Source organism: Thermobia domestica, chromosome 2 (genome assembly GCF_964235325.1).
Source record: "Thermobia domestica chromosome 2, izTheDome1.hap1.1, whole genome shotgun sequence".
NCBI lineage: Eukaryota > Metazoa > Arthropoda > Insecta > Zygentoma > Lepismatidae > Thermobia > Thermobia domestica.
This window is the reverse complement of record NC_137455.1, coordinates 375,015,141-375,038,403: the sequence shown is the minus strand read 5'-3', so window position 1 is coordinate 375,038,403 and position 23,263 is coordinate 375,015,141. Positions and strand designations below refer to the sequence as shown.

The window sequence follows — 23,263 nt, the reverse complement described above, 5'->3', positions numbered from 1 at the left end:
ACTTTGTATACGTATATATGCCGGTGCGGAGAGGAGGAGCGGCGCATTGGTTCCAAGATTTGTCTATAGGCGGCGTGGTAAGCGCACACGTCGAGCTATCGCGCGCGACGATGGATTTTGTATACATATCTATCTCTCTGTGTGTGTATACAGTGGGGCTGTTGCGTTCTTCCCCACTCCGTTCCCCTGAAGTTTCTTGCCCCCTCCTCTTCTTGCAACGTCGGTAAGGGTGCCCCGTGAAAGAGATGGTCTGTCGCTCACTTTGGGGGCCCCCTTTGAAAAGCTTGTGCTTTGGGTTTCCACGAATCCCGCCTACAGCCTCTCCGCACACCGCGCTTCGCGATCACATGCCTATTGCCGAGAGGGTTGAATACTCTGTCATTGGTTGACGCGGGATCACGTGGCTGTGAGGAAATGGTCAGATTTTCACTATCAATTTCTGGCTAAAGTTTCTGCCTAAAAGCTTCGGCGGCCTGTTTGACATGAAAACTTTCCCGAGTGATACAATTTTTGCTTAAAAAACGAGTTTAAAAAGTTTTTTTTTCTTTATTCAACTCTGAATTTTTGTCTCCGAAAACTTTACTCTGTTGTCACGAGAGACAAGGCTCGCTGAGGTGTACTTGTCTATCACCTCCTCTCCACTACTTAAAACCATCCTGTTTTGCCTCTTTCTCCTCCCCTCCCCTCTCCCGCACCTGAGTTAGTGCTACACACACCAATACACAAGAGTCCACATACTATCTGACATTGCCGTTCTGACGAAAGGAGTGACAGACCTCATATAGTAGTGTGGTGCGCGTCGACGCGTTTTTTTTGTTTTTTTTTTTTAAAAAAAACACCTTTTATAGTCCGAGTGCGTATACTAAAAACTTCATACATCACGTTTTGGAGGCAAATTCCGGGTGTAAATTTTAGTGATTTTGGTGCATTTGTTATTTCCAAGGTGTGCGTGTGTTAAACATGTGTGAATTCATATAACTACAAATCATTATGGCAGCTTCAGGATTCAAATCCTAGTTGTTCTTATTGGTTCTGTTTACGAAGCACAAATGTGAAAGGTATTTGTAATTGTTTGCAACAATATAAGGAAAGAATAATTATGGGGACAGAGGTCAAACTAGACCATGTCCATTGTCGTGACAGTGCAAATGTGGTTTTTATCGTTGACAGTGTTACAATAATGAAAGTTGAAGTACTACACGAATTGTCAAGGTATTTTTCAACATCTTTGTTGTTGGCACCCATTGTTGGAAGACACCGGCCGAATGAAAGATAAACTACAACCTCCGGACGGCGACCAACCATACGTCCAAACGAAGCCAGAAGTGGGCGATTGGTACGTGGGTCACATGGAGGCTACAACCTGTGAAACGGGGTTCATTAACAGTCAACCCTCGATGGCGGAGTTCATGACGGCCTTGCCCCATCTTAGTGACCCCCTGCATAGGCCTAACACTACCATGAGTCCTCCTGCGATGCCCGGTGGACCGCCTGGGAGCTTCCCGGGTCTTGAAGGTGCGGAAAGAGGGATGCACGGACATGGACCACCTGCTAATCCTCACGTGCCATCCGGCCAGCAACCACCCCCTGGAGTGAACGTCCCGGAATACCCCTGGATGAAGGAGAAGAAAACGACAAGGAAAAGCAACCAGCAAGGTAAGGCGAACCACCTTTGATTGATGTCCGCAACAATTTATCTTCCTATTATTGTTTGACACATAGCACTGGATTCAACAATGCCGGTACAAGAATATCTTCAACTAACCGTTGCTCAAAAATAACCTTTGTTATTCTTCAGTGTTGTAACGACAAATCGTTGAGTCTATTGATGTTTTTTTCAGTGAGGAAGATTTATTCTTGGTAACTGTCAAATAACGTGTAACACGTCAACAATTTAACATCCATTCAAAGATTAATTTCCAAATACATTTTTGAAAGAATTATAGTGTAAACAATTTAGAAATTTTCTTTCTCTGTTCCTACTCTGAAACCAACTTACAAATATTTTACCGAAGTATTCTAATACAGAACCATGAAATTGCTTATTTTTTCCTTCTTTTTATTAAATGGAATGTTCATAAAAGCGCTTAATACAACATACTACAATGAAATCAAGCAAAAAATATAGAAGAAAACTGTGAATTTAATGGTACGGCTTAATCTTCTAATTCTGACAATTTTAACAGTTGAAATTTGCATAAATTGGTCGGTGTTGTTATTTATAGCACAAAGTTCATACTTATTAGATATTGCAGTTCTGGCTTAGAAGTTTTGGAAAAGTGAGGGTTTGCCAAAAGTACATTCTAGGGTATGCCAAAAGTACATTCTAGTTTATGCCAAAAGTACATTCTAGTTTATGCCAAAAGTACATTCTAGTTTATGCCAAAAGTATATTCTAGGGTATGCCAAAAGTACATTCTAGGATTTGCGAAAAGTATTACGTTTGAACTTAATAATTGATTATCGTGTTAAATTCAGAAGAGCTAAATACTAGACTCTAGACACTAAACACACTACAGCTCAAGAAAAATCTCACACAATGGAACTATTGCACTGATATGTAAAACACTACTCAATTAAATGTTAGCCATTGGCTCACCTACAAACCCTTTCAAACAAAAACATTATTATTATTATTATTATTATTATTATTATTATTATTATTATTATTATTATTATTATTATTAACGCTTGAAAGGTTCTTATGAAACATCTTTTCGCTGAATTCTTACGGGAGAACATTTGATTAAATTTGATTTGAACATTTGTTTTATTACATTAACAAATTTTAATATAAATTAAATTAATTAATTGTAAATTGAGAGAAAAAATTGATATTAAGTTTCTATACCTAATATTCTATACTCTGTTATTTGTTAGAAAAATAAATTTGTAATCATTTTTTGTTAACCGTAAAAACTGCTAATTATTAAAGAACTAATTATAGCGAAACTTACAAATTTATTAGTTCCTCAATAGTTAATAGTTTTTTATGGTTAATAATGTATAACTGTTATTGGTTATATGTTACGCGTTTAGTGGTCTAAATATTTTTGTTCGGTATAAAGTTATATAATAACACAATAGAATGTCTGTCAGCTCTAAATTTACAAGACGAAAAAGTCGGAACATCTTAGAGAATTTAGTGTTACATAAGATTTTGTGCCTAAAGTTTTAAGGGTTGGTGCTACACAAGATTTCGAGCCTTATTTTTTAAAAAGTTCTATTTTGTGGGAATGTTAGGGTTTATACGACGTTAATTTATTTACTAGTTCTTCTGTAACTTCTACAATATTAGTGCTACATGTAGATATATAGAGCGTAAAGAGCTTCTTGCCGACCTCAGCAATCACCGAGAAATAACATTTATTTGCCGCCGTTAGGGTATTAATATATACTACCAAATGTATTCAATTTATCCTTATATACATCATTAACGTATTGTTGGCAGATAAATATACAGGATATTTAATTTAATTTGGAGTAAAATCTAAAAATAAGAATGAAATGCCGATCCTAATAGTTCCGCGAAATAACACTTGCGACCTCCGTCTTTGGGATAAGCACCACAGTACACCTGCGTAATCTGAGTAGATTACACACGAACGTATACTGAGGAGATAACAAAATGTTATTTAAGTATAAATTTCATAAATTTTCTTATTATTGTTGTTACTGGGTAACAATATTTTGTTTTATTATAAAGGACCAAACTGTAGAAAATATACAACACAAGTAGGTATATTTTCTTTATATAGGCTACTTAATTCAATTATTATCTTTATATTTTTTGAAAAAGTACAGTTTCAGACACAAAATATGTGTCATATATTTGTCAAATAAAAGTTGTGTACGCAAGGCTACATAACTTCTAGGAGTCTTGTATTTTCTTATCAATTTCTCTGCGTGTCAAAGTTTCACTGTGGCAAAAGAGTTAGGATTTGTCTAATATGGATTAAGACTTATTATCAGGCGTTAAATGTGGATAACAAAACATGATTGTTGGCGCTAAGAACCTTTAATAAACCACTGGCAATACGTATAAGCGGAATAAACTCAAGAACAAGGCATCCGAAAGCGGACAAAGCTAAGCGACCGAAAGATGAATTAAATAACCCTATTTTTCGTATTCGCTTTGCTTCTCTTTATTGTAGTTTGTCTTTTCAGCAATTCTTCTTCATTGTTTCTCTCAACTGTTTTTATTGACAGTGTACTGTGTAAAAAAAGTGTGGGGTGAATCTATGAGATTTTTATAGCGTAATATCGCTGGCGTTTAGTGTCCTCGGTGTACATCATCTCCCCTTTTACGAAATCATCATCCCTCGTTCCTCTCCGTATAGCCCGATGATAGTTCACTTCTATTCTTTTCCCTACTACGCCCCATCCTTTCGCCCTTGTCATACAGCATCGTGTTACGAGTGGCCATAACTCATGTCAAAGACCATACTGGGGGTGGAGGGGAGAAGATTCCTCTCTCTCTCTCTTCTTATACACAAACACACACACACACACTTACTCACTCACTTCCGTATTGCTTGCTTGCCGCTTTTTGGTTCTGGATGGAAACACCACCCCCACCACCATTCACTACTAGATCTCTTAAAAACCATCCCCTTTTGCCGTACATACGTCGTACGTACGTCTATATACCTACTTTTATATCCTCTCGCAAAACCGAGGGCATACATACAAAACAAGCCGCGGATTGAGAACACATCATAAAATTTCTATTGCGTTTGCTGCTGAATGTGCAGATTGTTTAACAAGTAAGAACAAGACTAAACAATATCACCGTAGGGATTACTCTCTTACTATATATATATATATATATATATATATATATATATATCGATATGGCCATTTATAATAATCATTCCTAAGCGAAAATTTGTCAACGATTCTGCTTACTCGATTAGAAATATATGGTGTCGTATATACGTTAAGTATCTATACAGATGTCTATAAACGACAGATAGTTATTTTTCTCAATCGTTTATTGGCTAGTAATAAATAATAACGAACAGAATAACGAGGTTCTCTGGACGAACAACACTTCTTCGCCTTATATCTATGTAAATTGATTTCTTACTTACATTTTGGATTTGTTTAATTATTTAATTTTAATTTTACGTTCCTCGAGCCACTCTGCTCTTTAGGATAAAAGCGACTAAGAGAAATGAATAATCATAATAAAATGAATTGTGAATAGAAAATACATAACTTCCATACCCTAAGCGGTATTCGAACCGTGAACAGGCCTGCTTTAGCCATTAGACCGCCCAACGATGCTAGCTTGTTTCTGTACCTGTTCCTCATTCATTTTATAATTTAATTTCTTATTTTAGGCTACATTAGGCTAAACATATCAGTTCAAACATTTATACTACAATAAGATTTCCTAAGTTTGTCATGTAAAAAATTTGCCCTATATCTGTGCATATATATATATATATATATATATATATAATTAATTCTTAATCCGAAAAGTTGGTCAATTTCGGTAAGTGTGTCATTTTCTGAGAAGTCAAATATAGTCACCTTAAATTTCATTGTACTTCTGGCATTATTAAAAAGTGTTTCCGTAACATAAACTTAATTGTTATGAACTTCTGATATGGTTAATTATTGTTGAAAGTTATTTACTGCGCAAATATGTTTTGTAGAGCTCAGTAGAAAGAAAACAGAAGACAAAACTCACAAGAAAATTATTTTAAAACGTCTAAACAAATAAATGGAAATATTAAATGCAAATTATAAAATTTCTCAAAATATAATTAATCCAACTAGTAGAAAACATATTTTTTCTCGCGAACTCTGAAACTCCTACGTACGTAGTTCTAAAATGCCATGTACCAATAATTGATATTTCTAATTACTTCTTATTCACTGCCAATGAACATTACCGTAAAATGGTTATAAATACAATTGCTAAAAAGAAAATACAGAATTCATTGCAGAAACTGCAATGAAAAGGAATCCGTTGTAAGATTTTTTTAAAATTAATATGTGATCTTAATACGAATTATGAAATTATTTTAATAGATTTTCTTCGGAAACATTTAGTGCGTGAAACAGCAGCCGCAATATAAGTATTTTCAACAAACAGACGTTTTATAATTCTCTCTACTGCACTAATATTATAGCCTGAAAAGTGTTCTTACTATATTTATGATAGACCTAACTTACAATAAAATTTATGTAAGTAAAATAAAATTTTTACTCAAACATTAATATTATTGATATTTTGTTGAAGTATATTAAGTGCTAACGTATTTTTTGTATACTTGTATGCTATCTAAACGAAACAAAAGACAGCACGATGCTTAGTCATTTTGAAATAATTAATCTGTCTGTGGTTGTACCAGAGACTATATAAATGTATAAAACAATATATTTTAGCAATAAGCTGTTGTTATGTTGATTGATCAGTTCTCGGCGGATCTCTTCGGTAGCAAAATGTTTTCAACTGCTAATTTTTATTTACAATTATCTATACAATTATAAATACTTTGATAGGAAGATTAAAAAAATTGAAATACCTAACTGTTGTTATTTAATAGCAAAAAGTTCTTTATTCTCAAAAGAATTTCATTCCCGAAAAATGTATGCGGAGCTTAGAAGTTGTTTTTTCTTTAGTATGCGATGCTAGGTTCAAGAAGGCTAAAGAAATTCTCTTTTTTATTAAAAAATATATATTTATTAAAAGGTATTTAGTTACACTGTCCAAAATCATTACATGAATTTACATAAATAACAAATTTCTTTCCGAATCCATTTGTTGAATCAAATACACCAAGTCTTAGTTATTTATTGCAATTCTGGCAAAGGAAGCTCATCTCTTTCGAAGTCGAATTGATTTTGGCTTTCTTGCTGTAGCAAAAAATTGTTTTTTAAATTCTTATCTTCGATTATAGAATATTAATTTCAATTTCATTAAGGAATTTAAGATTACCAAGTTGATTGTATAACAATTTACGAAAAAAAATAGTACGTTATTGACTGTTCTGAAAACTTATAAAATAATTTTTAAATTAATAACTAATGAACACTTAGATATTTACTCAAATCTAGTACCCTAATAAATAATAATGAATGTAACACGAGGATCTTTCAACAAATATTTTCCAGATTATTACTGAAATGATAAAATAACAATTTGATTTATGTCTACGCATTGCTAATTATAAAATTAACTATATTCTTACTGTCACATATTTTCACTTAGTCAAATTTAAGATGAATTGTTTTTAATTATGTATTGTTAAATATTGCCACTTTGTAATATTTTATAAACAATTTAGTGAAAAATAATTAAATATTATCATAGTACAATATTATTCGTCAAACATAATTGAATCCAAAATTATTAAAAATCAACTATTTCTTTTATCAGAAACACCCATGCTATTATAAAATATTTTAAAATAATAATTTTTACGTACATTTTAACATTCAATAAATAATCATAATAACAAAAATTCCTGATAGAACTAACTATTGCTGTGTGATTATAACCGTAATATTTAGAGATTTCTTTATATAAATTAGGCCTGCTAAATATAATTAATTACAATCCAAGTTTTTACATTTTATCCAACTTATAAGTATTTCCTTTATACAATATATTTTAATTTTATATTAATATTAGTTCAAATATTTTATAATAGCTTTCTATTGCACTATCATTATTGTTCTAATATTGATTTTTTTCAAAATAGTAATGAAAAATTACTCTGTAAACTCTGAAGTTGTTCAAAAAGTGTGAGAAACAACAACTCTAATTTTCAGAATTTCTATTTTAAAGAATAAAATATTCCACAGCCTTATTTACTTAGTATTCATTTGTTATGTGGCTTTGTAAACATTGCAAATGTTAATGGGATATTTTTTTACAAACAGTATAATATTTATTTTATATTTTAAGTTTCCAATTTAATTTGAGATTTAAAAAGAGAATATTTTTAGAGAATTGCACTTGAAGTATTGACAAAAATGTAACTAACTGGTTTCAGAAAATAACATTTGAAAATATTGTATTTTTGTATAGAATAAGAAAAGATAATTATGGTCTTTGTTATAACCCTCAACACTGTTTTCTATTTTTGTAAACGCTCAAAAACACATAGACAATACCTATCTCAATTTTGAAAAGTGGGTCATTAATTTACAAAAAATGTTGTTTAATTTATTACCAGTTATTTTCATATTTTCATATTAGGCTCAAATTTGAGTAACTATCCGATAATTATATTATAAAATGTATGCCCAAATTTTTGGAATATAAGACCTCAAGGATATTACTTTATTTAGCAATAGTTCAAGATACTACTTGAATAAATTTCTAAATTTTTCATTTTTCTTATTTCCTAAATGTAATTCTCTAAACACTGTAAAAAAATATTGGGAGCGTGTGATGGACCTTAAATCATTTTCCAAAATTATTTATAACTCCCATAATTTTGTTCTCCGTTTTTCGGTAAAGCTAAACAAATGTCAAATTATACATTTTACATACAATAGTAAGACATTTAATTAATAACGATGGAATACGATGTAAAAGATAACTTTCTGTACGGTAAGAATATATTAAATATTTTTGATAAAATATATTTAATATACTCAAATATATTAAATCTTATCCACCAGTGTTGAAAGCAACATGTAATAGTAGTAACTTTGCATTTCATTTATACTTGCCCTTTTCAAAATTGTTTTGAAATACTGAGATGTTCATATTATACACATCGAAAACCTCCTATATTTCAAATTCCATTTTTGTGTATTTATTAATAACATTCTTATCCCACTCTCCTATGTCCGATATACTAAATTCGTGAAAAGTGAATGACATACTCGTATCGGAAATTATACAAAAGTTTGCGGTTTTACATTTATTTGTTCGCAAGAAGACATAATATTGCAATTTGGATTCACCTTACGTTCTTGAATTTTAAAATAATTATGCCTATAAGAAGCTGTAGGTAACGACCATTCGTAACTACTGAAAATTGTCCCGTCCACAAGCTAATTTTGATATGATAACAATAAACGGACTTAATACATTGCCCTCTTATTTACACGTAACTAGTATCGTATAGGCCTATATTTAAATGTGTAACCTTGGTGCTGAAGTACTGTGAAATAAAGTTTTATTTTCTTGCGTTGATAAAGAATTTCAAGTTCCCTACAGGACAGAGAGTTATTAATAAAACGTCGGTATAGAAAATAGCTCTCATTGCAAGAATCATTCAAAGTTTTAAACATAAGCACAAATATTCTGTATACTTTCTTTACAAAAATAACGTCAAGTTTTGTTTATGTCTGAAAATGCTTTGTCAGAAAGGAAAAGTAAATGTTTTCATAGTTAGAGCTGTGTTTTCATTTAGTAAACAAAATGAAAGAAAACAAATGATGAAACCTAAACATATCCATTAATTGGCAGGAAATCAAGTTTATTTCTATTCTGTGTGAGTCGACTTGATATGAAATACGTGTTTTCAAAGAAATAGACTAATCTGTTATTTTTATAATTTGTAAGGTAAAATACATGACTGGACTTGGCGTAATGAAAATATAAGGATAAACTAGAGAAACAATGAGCCCATTATTGTCAATCACAAACTTATATTGCTGGAATTGAACTCACTACTCTTTTACACTCACTACTCGCTCCGTTAAATATACAAAGATAGTTATTTTTGATATATATATATATATATATATATATATATATATATATATATATATATATATATATATATATATATATATATATACATATATATACTTAAGCCTATTAATAGAAGTATTCTTAATTATATTTTTTGTACGTGTAAAGAGAATTTTAAAATTTACAAAGCGAAAGTGCTGAAATAATGAACGAAAGAAATGTGTTTATTAAGACGAATAATATTAACAAGAATTTTAGGAATGATCAAAAAAAAAATGAATCAAAAGATTGCGATCTTAGCCAATATTTAGTTTTTGGATCAGGGACCACAAAATTTTTGAACGGCCCCAAAACCGAGTTTTCATATTTCTTTTACCGAATAAGCCCATCATACTGAGTTAAGTGATAGTTTGGGTTTGACTACACAATATGTGTAGTTCTCCAGATATAATGCGTACAAAAAATTTTTGATTGAAATATATTGGATCTTTTGGTAGAAAAAGATAAAATATACAGCGAAGAAAATAGTTCAGAATTGGGTAACAACCAAAACAAAGTTGAACCTTAAAAAATAATTATTGTTCATTTTTTAATAATATTTAATCACAACATGAAGCAACATATAATTGTAATAATACGCTAATAATAATTATAATTGTGCTTATTAATGGTTAAATCCATGCCTTCAGCGTTTGTGGTCCCGTATTCGTTCCCCGGTGGTTTTCTGCCTCGGATTCAAATCCGAGTAATAATCGTGTATAGAATACCATTTTAACTAGTGCACCTTGTTCCACATAGTCACCGTGTTGAACACAGAAATCAAATCAGACATTAAATAATAATAATAATAATAATAATAATAATAATGAAAAAGACACTTTATTCGTGAAAATATTAGCGTGCAATAGAAAGAAATGCATTTATAAAATCGTACTGCAAACATTTTTTGAATAATTTTACACAAAAAATGAAAAATGTGCAAATTTTATGACATACGTTTTCAATATTGAAATTTTACATTTCAAAAAAATGCAAAACAATCTTACTTTTGTAGAAATTATTTTTTCATACAGTACTAAACCTGAGTTGATAAATGTAATGTTGTAATACTATTAAATTTCAGTATCAATATTAAAATGAAATTTGAATAAATTTAGAAATTTTTAAAAAGTTTGTTTTTCAGAGCCAATGTTTGAAATTTCACAGGTAAAGAAGAGTTTATTTTTGTATGAGATTTAGTTATCTACTTATTTTAAATACCTTATTTTGTTTCAAAGAAAGAGTAATCTGTTGAATTTTAATAACATAAAACAAATAATAATAATAATAATAATAATAATAATAATAATAATAATAATAATAATAATAATAATAATAATAATAATAATAATAATAAAATTTATGCAATGTAAAATTTTTTATCTTATTTAAAAATACCTTATATATAGACCATACGTTACTTAAGACAAAGACTAATAAAATTGCTAAAAATTGAGATGCATCTTTTAACAAAAACTTCGTCTTCAGAAAGACCTCGGGAAAAGCTTTTGACCAGGCTATTTATAACTTAATTTGCAACCAAACGGTAAATCTGTAATATTATTTTATATATATTTTACTTGAAATTAGCAGTGTTCCTTCTGCTATAGGTAATAATTTAGTATTTATTTTTTGCTGTTTAGCTATTTATAAACTTAGAGAAAATTATTTACAAGTTGTTTTTTTTTAAATCTTTCTTTTAGCACATATAAAATTGTTCCTCATATCGAACTATTCTTCGTCAGAAATGGTAAATCTCAACATTGAATCGAACAATTTTATTAAAACAGTCTATCGTGTTGCTTAAGTGTGTATCTTGTATTTTCTAAACTCTTTTGGAACAAATCAGAAAGTGTGCGAAGTGGTATTTCATTCAATTTTTCTAAATATATGAAATCTTTACTTTAAAATCAGAAGATTTATGTTCGGGGTAACAAAGGTGAATGATTATTGTAAGTGAATGATTATGGGATTGGTGGGATGATAATGTGAAGGAAAACGTGAAAACCCTGATAAGACTCAGAGCAGGATGTTCTACATCATAAACTTACATAATCAGAGATATAATCAGGACACCTCGAACCTCTACCACAAACCTACCATACCCCACATTATTATTATTATTATTATTATTATTATTATTATTATTATTATTATTATTATTCAAAATATTTCCTTCTTACCTATTTATAACAATGATAAGAGAGAAGTCGATGTGTCAATAGGTTTTCGCTTACTCAATAACGTATAAGTAGTGGTCTCAGATTTTTAGACTAAAAAGCCGGGGCAATTATGGAAAATTACAGTAAATTCATAGTTGTGCGTAGTTTTTGGTTAAATATGAATAGCAGAAAAACACTCGCCAAAAGTGAGTGACAGGAAGTAAATTAATCCTATTAGATAGACATTGATAACCAATTAAAGCGATTTTTTAATGTATCTAACGAATGATGTTAACTTATGTTCTGGATTTTTTTTAATGGTACATTTGGAGTTTTGAATAATTTTGGGGATAATATGATGTAAAGCCGGAACTGCCCCGGCTAAACGGGGAAATCTAGGACTTTTACAACTAAGTAGTTAAATTGCTCGTAAATTGAGGCGTTGAGAACACAAAAGAATCAACTTACACTACCAAAGTTGTGAGAAATATAAGACATAAAATTTTACGAAACATTGAAATGCACGGAAAAGTTAACACTATTTTGAACCTTTACCAGAATTATTTTCAGTATCTGGACATGAATATTTTTAACCTCTGAAAGGAGTTCCAGATAGTAATCTTAAAGATGAAATATGTCTAAAGTGTCCAAAAGAGTAGACCTGATTCTCTTGTGCACTGAACACCCTGATTACAGATATTTTCAGAGTGCTATTTATCTCCGTAAAATCATTATTTTTTTTTTTTTCATTTCAAAATCATTTCTTTTCTTGAAACAAAGCAGCCTACTTTTGAATGGATATTTCTTCAAGGTGTCTATTGAACTACAAAATCTAAAATTGGAGCACGGTGGCTTAGTGGCAGAGCATATATCTCTGGTATCTGGTACTATCCCCAAAAAAGTAATTTTGTGTAGTGAATAACATTGTGTCCTTGTATTTTCATCATCATTCACTTATTTAATCATCCATTTCCCTTAGCATAACTGACATAATAATGGAACGTTAAACTGGAAGGTTTTATTTTCAAAACCGGAAATTTATTTTTGTGTTTGGAAGGCTCACCAAAACCCAATTTAACCAAAATGTCTGACTTTTTTTCTGTGTTTTTGAAAGTACTTTTTCATTTAGTTGTCTCTCTTCTCCTATTGAATTGGCAAGTTTGACACTAGACAAAGCACTTGAAGTAAACTATTTTTTCTTCAAGTAAATCTTCCCGTTTTACGTCTCACGCTTATACCGTATAGGCTAAAGGAGACGACGGTGATGATGAGAAATGAATGAAATAGTGAAATAGTGGAATAAAGAAAGTGGGATGAAACAGGAGAACCCCGAGAAAATCCACGCACACGGTGTTTGTACACAACAAAGTCTCTGGGATCGAACCAGGGATCCCATGCACCCGAGTTGAACGTTCTACGACTGACCCATCGCGGCCCTTCTTTTAAATAAAGTTGAAAAATATTTTTGAAATGTAAGGACACGTATTAGTAACTAATTTTGAAAGACTTCGGGGAATAAAAGTTGTTTCGCAAATTACTTATGCACCTGGCAATTATTAAGTCGTTTTAAAAATGGTAATATGAAAACATTAACCTACGATAAATGTACTTTCTGCACATCTTAGATCTGGCAGAAGGAATATACCTGGAGATCTTTGAAAAACATTAAATACTATTGGTCTGTAAAACTTTTAAAACAGAGAAATTGAAAATAAACATTTAATATTTACTAATTTGTCCATGAGACGATAAATGTTTTCTTGACTTCTTTTATAAGATTTTTCTAGAAATCTCGTCTCGTCTATATTTTTGAAGAATTATTTCTCGCCTCGTCTCAAAAATTTTCCCTTCTCGTTTCGTAAATTTAAGTACAAAATTTATGAACTGATTTCTTCTTCATTTCATCTGGAAGCTAACGGAATTCTCTATATAGGTATCTCAATTTTTGCTTTCTAGTCTCGAAAATTTTGAAGTTATATAAATTATGAAGTAGCTAGCACAATATACATCCTATGATATTCGTATTTCTCAGTCGCTGGCTTGCGTAGAAGCACGTGTTTCTCTGTTCGATTTTCGATGTGGACCTGCCTCATTAACATATAGGCCATCCCATAAGTGATGGAATAGTGACAAGACACAGGAAGATACGGGAGCGTGCTGAGAAAGCTAGCAGCATAGTGTGTGTGTGTTAACTACAAAGTTACGAGCCCTTGGGATCGAACTTAAAAACTCTATACGTCATAAGAACGCGTAATTATAATGGTAATATTTTTATTAAGTTCTAACCTTGTATACCGAAAATTATTTTCTTGTGTTTCTAGGTCCCCCCACTTATCTAGTGAGTAGGGCATACACCTCTGTTGCAAGTGCTCCAAGGTTCGATTCCTGGTGGGTGAGATTTAAATGCTATGGCGATTCAGGTTGCACATTACGTCCATGTCTCATATAGCTTCGGTGCTTAAAAGGGACATTGAAGTTCAATAGAAACAAATAAACAAACAAAATTTATGGTTCTAAACAAATATCAACATTCAGTTTTGTTACGTATTTGTGAGAAATATTCTTTTTGGATCAAAAGATCCAACAGGGCATATATTTCAGTCAAATATTTTCTTGTAGGCCTTTATCTGGAGAACTACATATAGTGTAGCCAAATTCAAACTATCACTTAACTCAGTATGATGTGCTTATTCCGTAAAAACTACGAAAACTCGATTTAGGAGTCATTTAAAAAATTTGTGGACCCCTGATCCAGTTTTGCATTAAAAAAAAAGAATCATTATATTTAAATCAAAAATTTTCTTCTAGGTGAACTACATATTGGGTAGCCATACCAAAACCATCAGTTAGCTCAGTATGATGTACTTGTTCCGTAAAAAGAAAAAAATACGAAAACTCGATTTAGGGGTTGTTCAAAAACTTTGTGGGGCCCCTAATCCGAAAACTAATTATTGACCAAGATCGCGATCTTTTGATGCATTCTTTTTAGATCATCCTTAAAATTCTTGGTCAAGATCGTAATATTTTAATCCATTTTTGGATCATCCTTAACCCTTTCGTGTACGAATAAAAAAAAATGTTTTCTAAATTGGTTCACAAAAATATATGTCTTTTTCGATGAGAAGGCTGAGCGAGTCATTTATTAGTGTTTCCAGAACCAAGAGTAGATTTTCAATAAAATCACTGTACATGAACGGTTACTCGGAAGATTTTATTGAGATTTTTACAACTAATTTTAGTTACCTATAACTATCGCCTCATATGTGGTTGCAGGACACGAAATGGTTAAAAAAATGTTTTTACTGCGTAAAATGATGCTAAATTTCTTCTTATTTTAAATAGACAGCAATTGACTTTTTTCTATAAATTTTCGAACTGAAATACTAGCTATAGGCATAAATAGCTAAACTCAACTTGAAGGAGACACAATATTATCTAAGATAATTACTTAGAAAGGAGAGAGAATCTATCCCTTCCCCTGTCTTGATCTAGATCATATTATACCAAATTTCTGTTTGTTCATGAATCATTTGGATCAGTAAAAATCCAAATTTGTCTTTCCTCAACTTGCAAGCACACAAAAAATAGTATTTTAATTTTTAAACAAGAGTTTTAGGAATGATCCAAAAGATGGATCAAAAGATTGCGATCTTGGCCAATAATTAGTTTTTGGGTCAGGGGCCACTAAATTTTTCTAAAGGTCCCTCAATCGAGATTTTGTATTTTCTACGGAATGAGCACATCATACTGAGTTAAGTGATAATTTGAGTTTGACAACACAACACTGTTTGTAGTTCTCCAGATATAAAACGTACAAGAAAATTTTTGATTGAAATATTTTGGATCTTTTGATCTAAAAACAATCAGCAGACCAGCCAAATTTAATAAATTCCGGTATTTTTTGTAACACATTCAACTTTGAAATCAACTTCAGTATAATAACTTTGACTAGAGGTAAATGTATTATTAATATCGTTAATATGATTTCTAATTTCGCAAACAAATTATAAAGTTACTTTAAACAATTAGATGTTGAAAATTAAAATAATATAAATTTTATACTTATAGAATTTGTGTAACGATTTTATCTATTGTTTATTTTCTCTTTTTTTTTATTAGTGTTTGGTGAGGTAACCATCGGTTAAGCCAAAAATTTACATGTTAAACTAGTTAAAAATGCTCCAAGAGCATTGCCAGGACGTACTTAAAAGTAATTAATTTTTCTTATTAACTTCTACAGGCTTTACATCAATTGTTCTATGTACTTTATTATTATACCCATTAAACAATTTTTATAATATATCTATCCATTTATAATTGCCTTGAGGGGGCGCGGTGGCTCAGTGGTAGTGCGTTCACCTCCGGTACTTAGGGTCTCTGGTTCGATCCCAGCTCGCACCGTGTAAACTTTGTGGTGTACAAACACCGTGCTCGTGGGTTTTCTCAGGGTTGTCCCGTTTCCTCCCACTTTCTTCATTCCACCATTTCACTCATCTCTCATCATCGCCGTCTCCTTTAGCCTAATAGGCATATGCGTGGGACGTAAAACTTAAAGATTTCATTTAATTTTTATAATTGCCTTGAGTAGTAATTTTTTTTTTCCACATATTTTGCTTAAGAGTTCTGTTTAAACGTTCTACGATATGTTGTTTTTACAAAGACACATGATCAAAATGGTAGGTTCAAAATTGAAAAATTCGCAAACTATCATCTCTGTATGATTTATGGTTCCCGAGATATGGCTGCTTAAATCCCGGGAAATTCAAACTTTTTGGGCCAATATCTCGGAAACTATTAGAGTGACTCGAAAAATGCCGTCACTTTGTCAGATAGTTTTTGATGCTCTATCAAACGGAGGGCTCAAAATTAAAAAAAATATATGCAAATAACAGATACACACATGCACACAGACATAAAAAATCAAGTAACGAACTTTTTAAGTTCTTTGAAAATGAATTTCATCGTGTTGTTGACGGACAATATTACAGTAGGAAAGCAAATACCTGAATTTTATTCAAGTATGATTAACCTATTTTGTTTGGGTGTAATATTAGTTTACAATTGTTACCAGATTTAGTTTTAGCTAAATATTTAAAACTTAAGAATTCTATAACGACTTTTCTCGACGAAGTAATTACTTCATTTGTACAAATGTGCATATTACAAGGAAAGCACTGATTCATGGTATTTAGTTTTAATAGTTCCTGGTAGCAACTGCAAACATATTACTCATAAACAAAGTATGCCGATCATAATTCAACAAAATTCAAGTATTTTCTTTTCTATTGTAATATTCTCTGTCAACAATATGATAAAATTAATTTCTGTAAGATTTAAATTTTTGCATAATCGATACTAACGTAACAAAATTTATTTAAAAACTGACAGTGAAAAATCAGGCGGTACGAATATAAGATATTTCAACACAAATTTGTAGAATATTCTCTATAACAAAAGCAGTTGTGAACGCACAAAGAGCATTGCCAAAATGAACTTAAAAAGAATTATTATTTTTTAAATTTAATGAAATTGTATATTAAATTTATTTGACTAAATTAACTAATGACACAATAATTATTAAGTCAATAACTAATGACGCAATAAATATTGAATCAAAAACTAATAACGCATTAATTGTTGAATCAATAACTAATAACGCAAAAATTATTGAATCAATAACTAATGACGCAATAAATATTGAATCAATAACTAATGACGCAATAATTATTGAATCAATAACTAATGACGCAATAAATATATCTACTGAACCAATAACTAACAACGCAAAAATTATTGAATCAATAATTAATGATGTAATAAATATTGAATCAATAACTAATGACGCAATAATTATTGAATCAATAACTAATGACGCAATAAATATTGAATCAATAACTAATAACGCAATAATTATTGACTCAATAACTGGTATTGGTATTGAATCAACATTGGTATTGATCAACACCAATATGATCTCTCTATGACTTACGGTTCCCGAGATATGTCTCCTTAAATCTCACGAAATCGGAACTTTTTTTGGTCAATATCTCGGGAACAGGACGCGAAAAATTCCATACTTCTCTGAGATAGCTTTTGATGCCCCATCGAATGGAGGTCCCAAAATTGGAAACTTCGGAACTAGACAGACAGACAAACATACACACACACACACAGATAGAGAATTCAATAACGAACTTTCTAAGTTCGTTGAAACCACGCTCTAAACACATTGTTAAAATTGACTCACCACCTCTAGATTCGTCATAAATTGTTAGAGTATTTCCTACACGTAAAAATAGTAGGAGGATCACTGATCATTTTTGGTTTTCGAAAATCGTATTTTTAATACTGGCTTTAACAAATTTGTTTAAGGGACAATTAAATAGTAGCTATATTTTCTGCCATGTTTTTGTGTAGGTGTATTATAATGATAGGGACAACAATATTTCTCAGAGAATTAAAATAGAAAATGATTCATTTTAAATGGAACAAAACTTTTATATGTCTATAACCTAAAACAAAGAATATTTCCTACAATAGAGATAGTTTTGTTTTATATATTTATCAAATTATGATATATTTCTAATTAGTTTAAAAGATACACAATGCGGCAAATTTTGCTAGATATTTTTATAAAATTCTACAAAAATTATAAATTAGTTCTATAAACTCATAATCATTGTTTACGATAAATTTTGCAAGATGTTTTAATAACATCCAATAAAAATTGATTATTGTTGGAATTGTTAGAACCGATTAATCTACAATAAATTACTGTATCATCAATTCATAGATATTGATTATGGCAAATTTTGCTAGATATTTTGACAAAATGCCACAAAAATTATAAATTAGTTGTATTAACTCATAGCTATTGTTTACGATCAATGTTGCTAGATATTTTGATAAAATCCCACAACAGTGATAAATTAGTTGTATCAATTCATAGTAATTGTTTGCAACAAATTTTCCTAGCTAAAATCCCACAACAATTATAGACAATTGTTAGAATTGTTATAATTGATTAATTTACAATAAATTACTTGTGTTGTCAAATCATATACATTGTTTACGACAAATTTGGCTAGATATTTCAATAAAATCCCATAACAATAATCATTAAACACACATAATTTGTTTACGACAAATTCTGGTAGATATATTATTGATAAAATCTCATAATAATAACAGATTAAATTTATCAACTCATAGCTACTGTTTATGACAACTTTAGCTAGATATTTTAATAACATCCCACAACAGTTGTAAATTAGCTGTACTTCACAAAACCCTCAATTTAGGGGCATGAAAATCGGCATATAAAATTTCTTCAATTAGGGTATAAGTGAAATATTATTCCAGCGTTTCAGAAAATTTCCTTTTGAAGAAGGGAAAAGGGAGGATTTTTATAACATTGAAATTTATATTCATAGAATACATTTCCCTTGCTACGAGCGGATTCTTCTTCAAATATACTATAAGCACCTAGTATTAGGTAAGATATATTATAACAAAAGAACTTAAGTAACCTACATGGTAAATGTACGATTTGGAAAAGACACAAATAGTCCTGGAAAACGTTGAGGAACAGTAATAAATTCAGATTATAGATTAAATTTAATTGATTAAAAATAAGTAGCAATAGCCGAATGGTTAACTGCACTCTAAACTTGGTGTACAAGTTTCCTTGTTCCTTTTTCAGTGTGTACCTACGGTATTTCATTTACCAGGACATCTTGTAAGTGATTGGATCTATAAAGTACGGGAGAATACGATAGTACTCCGAAAAAAAACTACGACCAGCACATCGTGGACACTCAATAAAAAAAAGCTCTGGGATCGAACTTACAATTTGAGTACAGTTTGAGTACAGTTTGAGGACAATTTGAGTACAGTTTTCAGTAAATTAAAAAGAATGTAATTTTCTTCCATATCACCGTTATTCCCAAAATAAATATTACCAAACGGAAACACCTTATGTCGCTGACTGTGCCTCTACAATTGTCTTCAAAATTCTGCAAGAATTTCATATTTTTGAGCTTAAGTCGCATACTTTGATCGTTATTATAAGTTACAAACTTTAAAGATATGTAAGTTAATAAAACAATCTGGATAGCCAGTTGGTGAATAACTAGTGGTCTTGTTAAATTTTGTGTTACCGAACAAGTTCGTACTTTTCAGACCTAGACTGAAGAATAACAGTGAGGCTTCAATTTGTTCATTTGTGTCTTGTCTGAAAATGCTGATAGACACATAAATATCACCCAGAAAAACGGATGTAGTCTTTTGATACTGTTTATAAAGGTGCAATTTTTTGAATGTGGACAGTTTAGTCATTGAGTTGGCATGACCATCTATGGATACTCACAAAATCTCCTCAAGACAGCTTAATTGCCCAAAGGTCCTTTTGAAGCCCCTCACCTCAACCACAAAAGCAAACGTAAAGTTACGTAGTCGTTGACATTTGTTTGTTTGGTTTGTTTTTTAACGTTTGTTTTCTTCGTTGTTGTTGTATGAGACGTGTCTTTATGATTAAAGTAGGAACTGAACCCCTTTTTCGATTTCTGCAATAAGCAAACACCTCCACCGGGAATCAAATTCATTGCCCTCACAGAAAGCGTGCGATTTACCAATTCGGACACAGGGAAACCTTAATAAGTGTCGTGTCATTTTGGTTTTAAGTTAATTTTCTTGAGAGTTATAAAATTGAATTCTAAGAGGTCCGAATATGTTTACAATAGGCTTATAGTCTATTTAGAAAGACATCAAAAATGTATTTAGAAACATGACTTTACGCTGTAAAACAAGATTAAAGACCATAGTTTCCATTCTGTAGAATACGATTAAAGAGTATATTTTTACGCCGGAAAATGGGATTGAAGATCATACTTTTATGTTGTAAAATACGACTAGAAAATACACTTCTATTCTGTAGAACAAGATTATAGAAAATACTTCTAGACTGTAAATGAAGACTAAAGAATATACTTGTATTATATACTGTAAAAACAAAACTTACTCCTACACTGCAAGACAAGATTAAAGAACATGCTTGTACACTGTAAATTAAGATTAAAGAACATACTTGTACACTGTAAATCAAGATTAAAGAACATACTTGTACACTGTAAAACAAGGTTAAAGAACATACATGTACACTGTAAAACAAGATTAAAGTACATACTTGTATACTATAAAACAAGATTAAAGAACATACATGTTTACTGCGAAACAACATTAAAGAACAGACGTGTACACTGTAAAACAAGATTAAAGAACATACTTCTACAATGTAAACAATATTAAAGAAGTACTTCTACACTGCAAGCAAGATTAAACAACATACTTCTACACTGTAAAACAAGATTAAAGGACATAGCTTGACGCTGTAAAATATGAAATAAAATTTAAAATATTTCAAACTGAGGTCTCTTATTATTTGGATAACGATATTACTTTTATTTTGCGATTATCCAAAAATTTATTTTGCTTTTCGTTTTAGTTCTTTATACAAAAAAGTAAAGGTCGCGAATTCATAAATGATATTTTTAAGGCGAAGTAAAAAACCGTTTTATAACCCAAGTATATAACATCTTAAAAATGAAGTACATATTTTACTTTCTGATATATTGAAAGAGATTTCAAATTGAAAATAAATAAATAAATAAATAAATAAAATAATGAAAAAACTACAAACTCAGAGGCATGTAACCTTTGTTAAATTACAGAGATGAACAACACAGGAAATAGTTTGAAATTTAAATTAAAATACTTATTATTTATTACTATCAATTATTACTTCAATATACATCTATTTTTCAAATACATATTGCTATAATTTAAGAATAATAGACTACATGTACATTGTAAATTTTCCAATGATTTGTAATAATAACAAAACCATTTTAAAGAAAAAATTTAATTTTTCCTGGCGACGTAATTTTAGTAACTCTTTTCGGGCTATTAGCCAGGTGAACTATTGACATCCGACGTTTCGAATGCAGGCATCATATTCATCTAGAGGCATCGCATTCAATACATTACAATCTCTGGTGCTGAATGCGATGTCTGCATTCGAAACGTCGGATGTCAATATCTTCACCTGGCTGAGTGTTCTCGGGCTATCAGCCAGATGAAAATATTGACATCTAACGTTTCGAATGCAGACATTTCATTCATTCTATCACGATCCCTGCAGATGAATGCAATATCTGCATTCGAAACGTCGGATGTCAATACCTTCACCTGGCTCATAGCCCGAGAAGAGTTACTAAAAACAATTTTCTTTATATTACTGGGAATAGATATGTAAATATGCTATTTATTAATCTAAATATCTTATAATTTATTGTTATTGCAATAGAATTTGGCTAATTACGCACCATACACCTCTTCCCTGTTTCAAATGAATTTTAATATTAGTAATACCTAATAGTGTTACAATAAAATCGATCGGATATGTATTGTCTACCATTGCCTAGTGTCTATAGTCCAATCCCCGGATCTCAGAAATAGTAACACAATTCAAAAACAGAACGCAAAAGTAGCATTACAGGTGTCTCCGATAATTGGATCAACAGCGGTAAATAGGAATTGCCCCCCAAAGTGTTAAAAATTTACCTGAACTTCTGTTGGCTACAACGAGTATAGGTCACAGAAACGGGTTTTAAACAATATTAGGACACTTTGCACATTTACCTAGTGTCTAGAACAGGGCACAAAATTTTCGGTCGCCATTGGCGACTAGAAATTTAGAGCTTGCGACCAGCGTTCAGTAGAAATGGTATCTGCCTAAACTCACAGGGCTGCGCAATTTCCGTTTCGCACGAAAATAATTGTCACCGAGTGAGGGAAAACACGGAATGTGAAGTTTTCACAAGGGACATGGAAAGTGAAGACTTCACAACATCGTAATTGGCCCTTCTTTTCCCACCTTCAATAGAAATGGTTTGCGCCCTGAGAGTTGTAATATCTTCCTTTGCCAAACCAAAAGCCGGAGGGGTGAGGGGTGAACTCTTATAATTTGTACTTGAGAGATACTGGTGACCATCATTTTTGGATTGGCTAGTACGTCTGACTGAAATTTTGCGCCCTGGTCTAGATAGAATGCCTCCTAAAATAGGTTAAAAGGAACTGATCTAAAAATGTTGAAAATATACCTGAACTTCTGATGTATCCAATGAGTATACGGCCACAGAAACGAATTTTAAATTGTGTTAGTGGACTTTACACATTATCTACTGTCTAGAATGCATCCTAACAATGGTTAATAAGGACTCTTCTAAAACTGTTTGAGATGTTTGTGAACTTCTAATATGTCCAATGAGTATATAGTCACAGAAACGACTTTTAAATACTATGAGCACACTTTTCACATCACCTAGTGTCTGGA

The 23,263-nt window shown here is 31.0% G+C and overlaps 1 protein-coding gene across 1 annotated transcript in view; it reads left to right on the top strand.

The window, feature by feature from the left end:
• Window positions 1-86: 86 nt before the first annotated feature.
• Window positions 87-23,263, top strand: part of pb (homeobox proposcipedia) — a 388,459-nt gene continuing 365,282 nt past the window's right edge. The window contains exon 1 of the mRNA XM_081749416.1: window positions 87-1,656. Coding sequence (XP_081605542.1) covers window positions 1,266-1,656 — 391 coding nt within the window. The 5' untranslated portion in view covers window positions 87-1,265. The remainder of the gene's footprint in view (window positions 1,657-23,263) is intronic.